This window comes from Triticum urartu, chromosome 3 (genome assembly GCF_003073215.2).
Source record: "Triticum urartu cultivar G1812 chromosome 3, Tu2.1, whole genome shotgun sequence".
Taxonomy (NCBI): Eukaryota; Viridiplantae; Streptophyta; class Magnoliopsida; order Poales; family Poaceae; genus Triticum; species Triticum urartu.
The window spans coordinates 464,562,886-464,575,396 of record NC_053024.1 but is presented as its reverse complement, the minus strand read 5'-3'; the positions used below and the strand labels follow the sequence as shown (position 1 = coordinate 464,575,396).

Sequence of the window (12,511 nt, the reverse complement as noted above, 5' to 3'; positions counted from 1 at the left end):
GAGAGAATCTTCCCTGAAGGATCTCTGCACCCATCCCCAGGTAACAAAACGTGATGAAGGAAGGCCAGTCGCGCCAACTGCCAAATGAGCACACGAAAATGAAAGGAGAAGCAAAGAGAATGCTGCTACTACTACTACATGAAGCCAAGTCAAGCCTGGCACATGCTTATATTCGCAAATTCAATTTTGTACATATCGTTTTGCGAGATGAGAGTCGTTGACACATGTATGTACAGAGATGCATGCCCGGTCGGTCACGGAGACGAAGCCAGGACCGGGACAACGAGCGGCTCGATGGTCGTCATCATCTCTCGCTTGGCTTTCTCTACCTCCCCACCACCCCCCACGAAACCAACGCCATCCGCGGCGACCCCTTCTTCCCTTACCTGAGACACTTCTCCCCAAAGCGAACCAACCCAGCTGAAAAGAAGCGAGACGCGCCGCACCGCGTTGCCTTTGTATCGTGCCTCTATTTAGCTCAAGAGGAGAGGATAGGAGAGGAGAGGAGAGGCGCGCGGGAAGGGGAAGGAGATCAAATCAGATCAAATCTTAGGAAACCATCGGTTGATCGAGCAGCGGCGGCGACGCAGAAGCAGCAGGAAGCAGGAGGGGAGGGGGATGGCGGTGGCGTATCGCGCGGAGGAGGAGTACGACTACCTGTTCAAGGTGGTGCTGATCGGGGACAGCGGCGTGGGCAAGTCCAACCTGCTGTCGCGCTTCGCCAGGGACGAGTTCAGCCTCGACACCAGGTCCACCATCGGCGTCGAGTTCGCCACCAAGACCGTCCGCGTCGACGGCAAGCTCGTCAAGGCGCAGATCTGGGACACCGCCGGCCAAGAAAGGTACCAATACTCTCCACCTCCTGCTCCTTCTCTTTTGCCCGCCACCTGTATGAGATATTGCTGCTTTGCCTGTCCACCTCTTTCTTTCTCCCACCGCTTGCCGTCGATTCAGTTTAGTTCAGCTTGATCGATCGATCGATCGATCGTAGTAATTGATGACTAACCCAAGGACTTGCGATGACTCCTTTCCCGTTGCCATGCTTGTGATTTCAATAGCAATCTGTAAACAACTCACTCTGAACTGCAGATGTCCTTCGAAATAGGAGTATCTTTATTAGCAATACAATGTGCATCTTTCTGGTTGCGTGTAACCGCATTTCCACATTGACACCAGTACCAAGTTGGCTAATCACTTTACGTACGTGCGTGCGTTGCACTCGCACCCGCGGCTCTCTCTATGTGTGTAGGTACCGGGCCATCACCAGCGCCTACTACCGGGGCGCCGTGGGCGCGCTCGTGGTGTACGACGTGACGCGCCACATCACGTTCGAGAACGCGGAGCGGTGGCTGACGGAGCTCCGCGACCACACGGACGCCAACATCGTGGTGATGCTGGTCGGGAACAAGGCGGACCTGCGCCACCTCAGGGCCGTCTCGCCCGAGGAGGCCAGGGCCTTCGCGGAGCGCCACCGCACCTTCTCCATGGAGACGTCCGCGCTGGAGGCCACCAACGTGGAGGACGCCTTCACGGAGGTGCTCGGCGAGATCTACCGCGTCGTCAGCAAGAAGGCCCTCGACATCGGCGACGACCCCGCCGCGCCGCCCAGGGGCAAGACCATCGACGTCGGCGGCAAGGACGACGTCACCCCGGTGAACACGGGCGGCTGCTGCTCGGCCTAGTCAAACTCTCTCCCTCTTTCTCTCTGCCGGAGACGGTGGTAGGTGATGCCGTGTGTGTGCGTGCTAGGGTGTAACAGGCATGTCGCGACCGTGATGATTATTGATTATTGGTCAAAACGCTCTGGGGGTGGTTGATACCTTGATATCATATGCTTGATTGATACGTACTATACATACAGCGTGTAGTACTACCGGGAGAAGACGTCGTGCGTGTGTTGTTGCAAGTTGCAAGCACGGTCCGCGTCCGTGTTCACTCCATTTCATTGGTCTGTTTGGTGCAGTTCAGGTCCAAAAAAACGCGTTAGGGTGTGACAATTTTCGGTCAAGGCGCTTCATCATCAGGTAAAAAATAGAAGCGACTCCGATGAAGACGAAACGGCCGTCGTGCAGAAAGTGCATATGCCGGCGATGTCCGCGTCGGAACACGGCCGCGGAAGGATATGCATAATTTAAGAACACTATTATGCGTTGACGCAAGCCCTACCAGCTCAGGACGGCGGGTGGGATCGGAGACGGATATTGCAGAATGCCTAGCATCTTTTTTTAGCTTCTTTAAGGGATATAAAAGCCAAGTTTATTTATCAAAGTCCACATGGTGTGGGATACAACTCCGATCATGTGAAACTGGGCTTTAAGGTTAACCAAAGAGGTCATATTTGGTGAGTGGGGAATGGACAAAAAATTAACATTTGAGAAGATGCATGTATTCCAAATTGTGTCACTAGAAAAATTATAACGCCTAAGGGGGGCATCTGTTAACTGAGGAGATGATCTCACTGATCCTGCCTCCAACAATTGGGATGAACACCTAATCAGATAAACTATGTGGCCCATTGATGCACAACGGATTCTTTCAGTTCCACTCTCGCAACATGATATGCCAGATTTTATTGCTTGGAGTTATACGAAAAATGGTATGTTCTCGGTTCGACCAGCTTATTCCGTGGAGTGGGACTATCAGTATGGCAGCAAATTAAAATACTCTAATGGGATGGGACGAACCACAGTTAACCCTATTTGAAACAAGATATGGAAGTTATCTTGTCCGACAAAAGTTAATTTTTTTATATGGCGTACACTATATGGAACACTCCCCCACCGGGTTACGCTCGCTAATAGACATATGAAGGTCTCGCCCATTTGTCCCACTTGCTTTGAGGGCTTAGAAGATACGAAGCATATGCTTTTCCGTTGTAGTAAAGCAAATGGGGTTTGGGAAAGGCTGGGGATGGATGATATTATTGATAAAGCTTGCGAGATTGACCATTCTGGAGAGGCAGTGTTAGAGTACTTACTACTTCCGGGCCAAGGTTTGAGGATAATGGATTACCACAATGTGCGTGAGATGATTGTTGTCTCAGCATGGTATTTATGGTGGGAAAGACGGAAGTTGGTGCACAAGGAGAAAACTCAAAATGCACTTCAGATTTCAATGGGGGTTCTAGCCCTTACCACAAACTTCATAAATGCATTGTCCCCCAAGGCTTCTACGAAGAAGGAGGATGGTCTTGTCCCCCCAGAGCTTTTGTGAAACTTAACACTGATGCTTCTTTTGACCATGACCTGCTTAGGGGAACAATGGGGGCGGTCCTGAGAGATGACAAAGGCAGATTTATTGCTAGAGGGACTGGAAAGATTGACTATTGCGCGGATGTGTTGATGGCGGAAGCTTTAGCCCTCAAGTTTGGTCTAACACTAGCGCAAAGGGCGGGATGTAATCGCCTTATTATTAACTCGGACAACATGAAGGTGATTGATACTATGCAGGATGGAGGACAGTCAGCGAGCACGACAGCAACAATCTTCGACGATTGTTTTCATTATGCATGTGATTTCATTACTACTAGATTTGAACATTGTAATAGAGAAGCAAATAAAGTAGCTCATGAGCTCGCTAGATTAGCTAGATTTTCTTTGACTTCTGTTTGGTTTGAGGAACCATTAAATGAAATTGTAATGCTCCTCGCAAACGATGTACTATTTATCTCTAATGAATAAGACTTCGGTGTTTTTTTAAAAGAGTTGTGATCAGTTTTTTATTTTTTGAGGGGAGATCAGATGGGCTTTAAGGTTAACCAAGTAGTTGCGATCAAATGGGCTTTAAGGTTAACCAAGCAATCGCGATCAGATGGGGGCAGTGGACCAATGTAACCTGACGGGTGATCCACTTTACCAGACGCACACTCTCATTTGAGACCGTGCCTACGGGTAGAACCTCGAGGCGTTCCCCTAGGGGTTCTCTTCCTCCGGGCGACTGCATTGGAGTACCCAAATTCCTCACGGTCCGACGAGGCCTTCCTGTTGGGGCTTGAGTCATCGAGGTCCAGAAAACGTACTATGTATAGTGCATGGCGAAGTCGCCTCCTGTGGCGATTGGGGGGGGGGGGGGTGGCGATGGGGGGAAGGATGGTTTTGGGGACGAGAGAGAGGAAGCATGGGGCTGAGATCGGACGTGAGGAGAGGTCGGCTGAACATATTGGGGAGGATGGAGGAAGTGGTTATTGGGGAATGTAGTAATTCAAAAAATTTCCGACGATCACGCAATATCTAACTAGGAGATGCATAGCAACGAGAGGGGAGAGTGTGTCCACGTACCCTCGTAGACTGAAAGCGGAAGCGTTTAGTAACGCGGTTGATGTAGTCGAACGTCTTCGCGATCCAACTGATCCTAGCACCGAACGTACGGCAAAGAGAAGACTTGGTGTGTATTTGGGGTGCCCCTTGCCCACGTATATAAAGGAGGGACGGAGAGAGGCCGACCCTCCTAGGGGCGCGCCAAGTGTAGGGAGTCCTACCAGGACTCTCAAGTTCTAGTAGGATTCCCTTTCCTTTTTCGGAGTAGGAAAGAAGGAAAGGAGGGAGAGGGAGAAGGAAAGGGGGGGGGGACGCCCCCACCCCTTGTCCAATTCGGTTTGGGCAGGGGGAAGGCGTGCACCACCTCGTGGCCCTTCTTCCCTCTCTCCACTAAAGCCCAATAAGGCCCATTAACTTCCCCCGGCGAATTCCCGTAACTCTCCGGTACTCTGAAAAATACCCGAACCACTCGGAACCATTCCGATGTCCGAATATAGCCTTCTAGTATATCGATCTTTAGCTCTCAACCATTTCAAGACTCCTCGTCATGTCCATGATCTCATCCGGGACTCCGAACAAACTTCGGTCATAAAATCACATAACTCATAATATAAATCGTCATCGAACGTTAAGCGTGCGGACCCTACGGGTTCGAGAACTATGTAGACATGACCGAGGCACATCTCCGGTCAATAACCGATAGCGGGACCTAGATGCTCATATTGGCTCCTACATGTTCTACGAAGATCTTTATCGGTCAAACCGCATAACAACATACGTTATTCCCTTTGTCATCGGTATGTTGCTTGCCCGAGATTCGATCGTCGGTATCATCATACCTAGTTCAATCTCGTTACCGGCAAGTCTGTTTACTTGTTTTATAATGCATCATCCCGCAACTAACTCATTAGTCACATTGCTTGCAAGGCTTATGGTGATGTGCATTACCCAGAGGGCCCAGAGACACCTCTCTGATATTCGGAGTGACAAATCCTAATCTCGATCTAAGCCAACTCAACAAACACCATCGGAGACACCTGTAGAGCATCTTTATAATCACCCAATTACGTTGTGACGTTTGATAGCACACAAAGTGTTCCTCCGGTATTCGGGAGTTGCATAATTTCATAGTCAGAGGAATATGTATAAGTCATGAAGAAAGCAATATCAATAAAACTAAACGATCATTTATGCTAGGCTAACGGATGGGTCTTGTCCATCACATCATTCTCCTGATGATGTGATCCCGTTCATCAAATGACAACACATGTCTATATTCAGGAAACTTAACCATCCTTGATTCAACAAGCTAGTCAAGTAGAGGCATACTAGGGACACTTTGTTTTGTCTATGTATTCACACACGTACTAAGTTTCCGGTTAATACAATTCTAGCATGAATAATAAACATTTATCATGATATAAGGAAATATAAATAACAACTTTATTATTGCCTCTAGGGCATATTTCCTTCAGTCTCCCACTTGCACTAGAGTCAATAATCTAGTTCACATCGTCATGTGATTTAACACTAATAGTTCATATCTTTATTAGTTCACATCTCCATGTGACTAACACCCAAAGGATTTACTAGAGTCAATAATCTAGTTCACATCGCTATGTGATTAACACCCAAAGAGTACTAAGGTGTGATCATGTTTTGCTTGTGAGAGAAGTTTAGTCAACGGGTCTGCCACATTCAGAGCCGTATGTATTTTGCAAATTTTCTATGTCTACAATGCTCTGCACGGAGCTACTCTAGCTCCCACTTTCAATATGTATCTATATTGAGACTTAGAGTCATCCGGATTAGTGTCAAAGCTTGCATCGATGTAACCCTTTACGACGAACTTTTTGTCACCTCCATAATCGAGAAATATGTCCTTATTCCACAAAGGATAATTTTGACCGCTGTCCAGTGATCCACTCCTGGATCACTATTGTACCCTCTTGCCAAACTCATGGTGAGATACACAATAGGTCTGGCACACAGCATAGCATACTTTATAGAACCTATGACCGAGGCATAGGGAATGACTTTTCATTCTCTTTCTATTTTCTGCCGTGGTCGGGTATTGAGTCTTTACTCAACTTCACACCTTGTAACACAGGCAAGAACTCCTTCTTTGACTGTTCCATTTTGAACTACTTCAAAAAATTGTCAAGGTATGTACTCATTGAAAAAACTTATCAAGCGTCTTGATCTATATCTATAGATCTTTTATGATCAATATGTAAGCGGCTTCACCGAGGTATTTCTTTGAAAAACTCCTTTCAAACACTCCATTATGCTTTCCAGAGAATTTTACGTCATTCTGATCAACAATATATCATTCACATATACTTATCAGAAAGGCTGTAGTGCTCCCACTCACTTTCTTGTAAATACAGGCTTCAACGCAAGTCTGTATAAAACTATATACTTTGATCAACTCATCAAAGCGTATATTCCAACTCCGAGAGGCTTGCACCAGTCCATTAATGGATCGCTGGAGCTTGCATACTTTGTTAGCATCTTTAGGATTGACAAAACCTTCTTGTTGCATCATATACAACTCTTCTTTAAGAAATCCATTAAGGAATGTAGTTTTGACATCCATTTGCCAGATTTCATAAAATGTGGCAATTGCTAACATGATTCGGACAGACTTCAACATCGCTATGAGTGAGAAAATCTTATCGTAGTCAACACCTTGAACTTGTCAAAAACTTTTTGCGACAATTCGAGCTTTGTAGATAGTAACACTACTATCAACGTCTGTCTTCCTCTTGAAGATCCATTTATTCTCAATGGCTCGCCGATCATCGGGCAAGTCAATCAAAGTCCATACTTTGTTCTCATACATGGATCCTATCTCAGATTTCATGGCTTCAAGCCATTTCGCGGAATCTGGGCTCATCATCGCTTCCTCATAGTTCGTAGGTTCGTCATGGTCTAGTAACATGACTTCCAGAATAGGATTACCGTACCACTCTGGTGCGGAACGTACTCTGGTTGACCTACGAGGTTCGGTAGTAACTTGATCTGAAGTTTCATGATCAACATCATTAAATTCCTCACTAGTTGGTGTAGGCACCACTGGAACTGATTTCTATGATGAACTACTTTCCAATTCGGGAGAAGGTATAATTACCTCATGAAATTCTACTTTCCTCCCACTCACTTCTTTCGAGAGAAACTCCTTCTCTGAAAGTACCCATTCTTAGCAATGAATATCTTGCCTTCGGATCTGTGATAGAAGGTGTACCCAACAGTTTCCTTTGGGTATCCTATGAATACGCATTTTCTCCGATTTGGGTTTGAGCTTACCAGGCTGAAACTTTTCCACATAAGCATTGCAACCCCATACTATAATTAACGATAGCTTTGGTTTCTTGCCAAACCATAGTTCATATGACGTCATCTCAACGGATTTAGATGGTGCCCTATTTAACATGAATGCAGCTGTCTCTAATGCATAACCCCAAAACGATAGTGGTAAATTGGTAAGAGACATCATAGATCACACCATATCAAATAAAGTATGGTTACGATGTTCGGACACACCATTACGCTGTGGTGTTCCAGGTGGCGTGAGTTGTGAAACTATTCCACATTGTTTTAAATGAAGGCCAAACTCGTAACTCAAATGTTCACCTCCACGATCAGATCGTAGAAACTTTATTTTCTTGTTACGATGATTTTCCACTTCACTCTGAAATTCATTGAACTTTTCAAATGTTTCAGATTTATGCTTCATCAAGTAGATATACCCTTATCTTCTCAAATCATATTTGAAGGTCAGAAAATAATGATACCCGCCGCGAGCCTCAACACTCATCGGACCGCATACATCGGTATGTATTATTTCCAATAAGTCAGTGGCTCGCTCCATTGTTCCGGAGAATGGAGTCTTAGTCATCTTGCCCATGAGGCATGGTTCGCAAGCATCAAATGATTCATAATCAAGTGATTCCAAAAGTCCATCCGCATGGAGTTTCTTCATGCGCTTTACACCAATATGACCTAAACGGCAGTGCCACTAGTATGTTTCACTATCATTATCAACTTTGCATTTTTTGGCATCAATATTATGAATATGTGTATCACTACGATCGAGATCCAATAAACCATTCACCTTGGGTGTATGACCATTGAAGGTTTTATTCATGTAAATAGAATAACAATTATTATCTGACTTAAATGCATAAGCTTATTGCAATAAACACGATCTAATCATATTCATGCTCAATGCAAACACCAAATAACATTTATTTAGGTTCAACACTAATCCCAAAGGTAGAAGGAGAGTGCGATGGTGATCGTATCAACCTTGGAATCACTTCTGACACACATCGTCACTTCGCCCATAACTAGTCTCTGTTCATTCTGCAACTCCTGTTTTTAGTTACTAATCACAGCAACTGAGCCGGTATGAAATACATAGGGGTTACTATGAACACTAGTAAAATACACATCAATAACATGTATATCACATATACCTTTGTTCACTTTGCCATCCTTCTTATCCGCCAATTAATTGGGGTAGTTCCGCTTCCAGTGACCATTCCCTTTGCAGTAGAAGCACTCAGGTTTAGGCTTAGGTCTAGCTTTGGGCTTCTTCACGGGAGTGACAACTTGCTTGTCATTCTTCTTGAAGTTCCCTTTCTTTTCCTTTGCCCTTTTCTTGAAACTAGTGATTTTATTAACCATCAACACTTGATGTTCTTTCTTGATTTCTACCTTCGCCAATTTTAGCATTATGAAGAGCTTGGGAATCACTTTCCTCATCCCTTGCATATTATAGTTCATCATGAAGTTCCAGTAACTTGGTGATAGTGACTAGAGAACTCTGTCAATCACTATCTTATGTGGAAGATTAACTCCCACTTGATTCAAGCGATTGTAGTACTCAGACATTCTGAGCACATGCTCACCGGTTGAGCTATTCTCCTCCATTGTAGGCAAAGTACTTGTTAGAGGTCTCATACCTCTTGACACGGGCATGAGTATGAAATAGAAATTTCAACTCTTGGAACATCTCATATGCTCTGTGGCGTTCAAAACGTTTTTGAATTCCCGGTTCTAAGCCGTAAAGCATGGTGCACTAAACTATCAAGTAGTCATCATACTGAGCTTTGTCAAACGTTCATAATGTTTTGCATCTGCTCATGCAATAGGTCTGTCACCTAGCGGTGCATCAAGGACATAATTCTTCTGTGTAGCAATGAGGATAATCCTTAGATCACGGACCAAGTCCGCATCATTGCTACTATCATCTTTCAACTTATTTTTCTCTAGGAACATATCAAAAAATAAATAGGGAGCTACATCACGAGCTATTGATCTACAACATAATTTGCAAATACTATCAAGACTAAGTTCATGATAAATTAAAGTTCAACTAATCATATTACTTAAGAACTCCCACTTAGATAGACATCCCTCTAGTCATCTAAATGATCATGTGATCCATATCAACTAAACCATGTCTGATCATCACGTGAGATGGAGTAGTTTTCAATGGTGAACATCACTATGTTGATCATATATACTATATGATTCACATCCGACCTTTCGGTCTCAATGTTCCGAGGCCATATCTGCATATGCTAGGCTCGTCAAGTTTAACCCAAGTATTCTGCATGTGCAAAACTGGCTTGCACTTGTTGTATGTGAACGTAGAGCTTATCACACCCGATCATCACGTGGTGTCTCGGCACGATGAACTGTAGCAACGGTGCATACTCAGGGAGAACACTTATACCTTCAAATTTAGTGATGGATCATCTTATAATGCTACCACCGTACTAAGCAAAATAAGATGCATAAAGGATAAACATCACATGCAATCAAAATATGTGACATTATATGGCCATCATTATCTTGTGCCTTTGATCTCGATCTCCAAAGCACCGTCAAGATCTCCATCATCACCGGCTTGACACCTTGATCTCCATCGTAGCATCGTTGTCGTCTCGCCAACTATTTCTTCTATGACTACCGCTACCGTCTAGTGATAAAGTAAAGCAATTACATGGCGGTTGCATTTCATACAATAAAGCGACAACCATAAGGCTCCTGCCAGTTGCCGATAACGGTTACAAAACATGATCATCTCATACAACAATTTATATCTCATCACGTCTTGACCATATCACATCACAACATGCCCTGCAAAAACAAGTTAGACGTCCTCTACTTTGTTGTTGCAAGTTTTACGTGGCTGCTATGGGCTTCTAGCAAGAACCGTTCTTACCCTCAAAACCACAACGATTTTTCATCAAGTGTGCTGTTTTAACCTTCAGCAAGGACCGGCCGTAGTCAAACTCGATTCAACTAAAGTTGGAGAAACAGACACCCGCCAGCCACCTGTGTGCGAAGCACGTCGGTAGAACCAGTCTCATGAACGCGATCATGTAATGTCGGTCTGGGCCGCTTCATCCAACAATACAGCCGAATCAAAGTAAGACGTTGGTGGTAAGCAGTATGACCATTATCGCCCACAACTATTTGTGTTCTACTCGTGCATATAACATCTACGCATAGACCTGGCTCTGATACCACTGTTGGGGAACATAGTAATTCAAAAAAATTCCTACGATCACGCAAGATCTAACTAGGAGATGCATAGCAACAAGAGGGGAGAGTGTGTCCACGTACCCTCGTAGACTGAAAGCGGAAGCGTTTAGTAACACAGTTGATGTAGTCGAACGTCTTCGCGATCCAACCGATCCTAGCACCGAACGTATGACAAAGAGAAGACTTGGTGTGTCTTTGGGGTGCCCTGCCCACGTATATAAAGGAGGGAGGGAGAGAGGCCGACCCTCCCAGGGGCGCGCCAAGTGTAGGGAGTCCTACTAGGACTCCCAAGTCCTAATAGGATTCCCTTTCCTTTTCGGAGTAGGAAAGAAGGAAAGGAGGGAGAGGGAGAAGGAAAGGGGGGGGGGCGCCCCCAACCCTTGTCCAATTCGGTTTGGGCAGGGGGGAGGGGCGCGCCACCTCGTGGCCCTTCTTCCCTCTCTCCACTAAAGCCCAATAAGACCCATTAACTTCCCCCGACGAACTCCTGCAACTCTCCGGTACTCTGAAAAATACCCAAATCACTCGGAACCATTCGATGTCCGAATATAGCCTTCCAATACATCGATCATTACCTCTCAAACATTTCGAGACTCCTCGTGATGTCCGTGATCTCATCCGGGACTCCGAACAAACTTTGGTCATCAAATCACATAACTCATAATATAAATCGTCATCGAACGTTAAGCGTGCGGACCCTACGGGTTCGAGAACTATGTAGACATGACCGAGACACATCTCCGGTCAATAACCAATAGCGGAACCTGGATGCTCATATTGGCTCCTACATATTCTATGAAGATCTTTATCAGTCAAACCGCATAACAACATACGTTATTCCCTTTGTCATCGGTATGTTACTTGCCCGAGATTCGATCGTCGGTATCATCATACCTAGTTCAATCTTGTTACCGGCAAGTCTCTTTACTCGTTTTATATCCCGCAACTAACTCATTAGTCACATTGCTTGCAAGGCTTATAGTGATGTGCATTACCGAGAGGGCCCAGAGATACCTCTCCGATACTCGGAGTGACAAATCCTAATCTCGATCTATGCCAACTCAACAAATACCATCGAAGACACCCGTAGAGCATCTTTATAATCACCCAGTTACGTTGTGACGTTTGATAGCACACAAAGTGTTCCTCCGGTATTCGGGAGTTGCATAATCTCATAGTCAGAGGAATATGTATAAGTCATGAAGAAAGCAATAGTAATAAAACTAAACGATCATTTATGCTCGGCTAACAGATGGGTCTTGTCCATCACATCATTCTCCTAATGATGTGATGCCGTTCACCAAATGACAACACATGTCTATGATCAGGAAAGTTAACCATCTTTGATTTAACGAGCTAGTCAAGTAGAGGCATACTAGGGACACTCTGTTTTGTCTATGTATTCACACATGTACTAATTTTCCGGTTAATACAATTCTAGCATGAATAATAAACATTTATCATGATATAAGGAAATATAAATAACAACTTTATTACTGCCTCTAGGGCATATTTCCTTCAGTGGTAGCGGGGGTCGCGAAGAAGCAGATCGGGAGGATCAAACTTGGGGGCCTATACCTAACTGTAGCAACCCGACCTCAAACGGTCAAGCCTCTGTGTATCTGTGCCATCCCTGGATCAATATGCTGGCACATACAGTACGTCAGTGTAAATATGGAAGTGTAATCACATGT

The 12,511-nt window shown here is 44.9% G+C and overlaps 1 protein-coding gene across 1 annotated transcript; it reads left to right on the top strand.

Moving 5' to 3' along the window:
* Nucleotides 1-288: 288 nt before the first annotated feature.
* On the top strand, nt 289-1,854 carry LOC125544359 (ras-related protein RABA1f-like). The gene is made up of 2 exons (XM_048708021.1): nt 289-842; nt 1,250-1,854. The coding sequence occupies exons 1-2, from the start codon at nt 619-621 to the stop codon at nt 1,680-1,682; spliced, it is 657 nt and encodes a 218-aa protein (XP_048563978.1). The 5' UTR covers nt 289-618; the 3' UTR covers nt 1,683-1,854.
* Nucleotides 1,855-12,511: the final 10,657 nt, after the last annotated feature.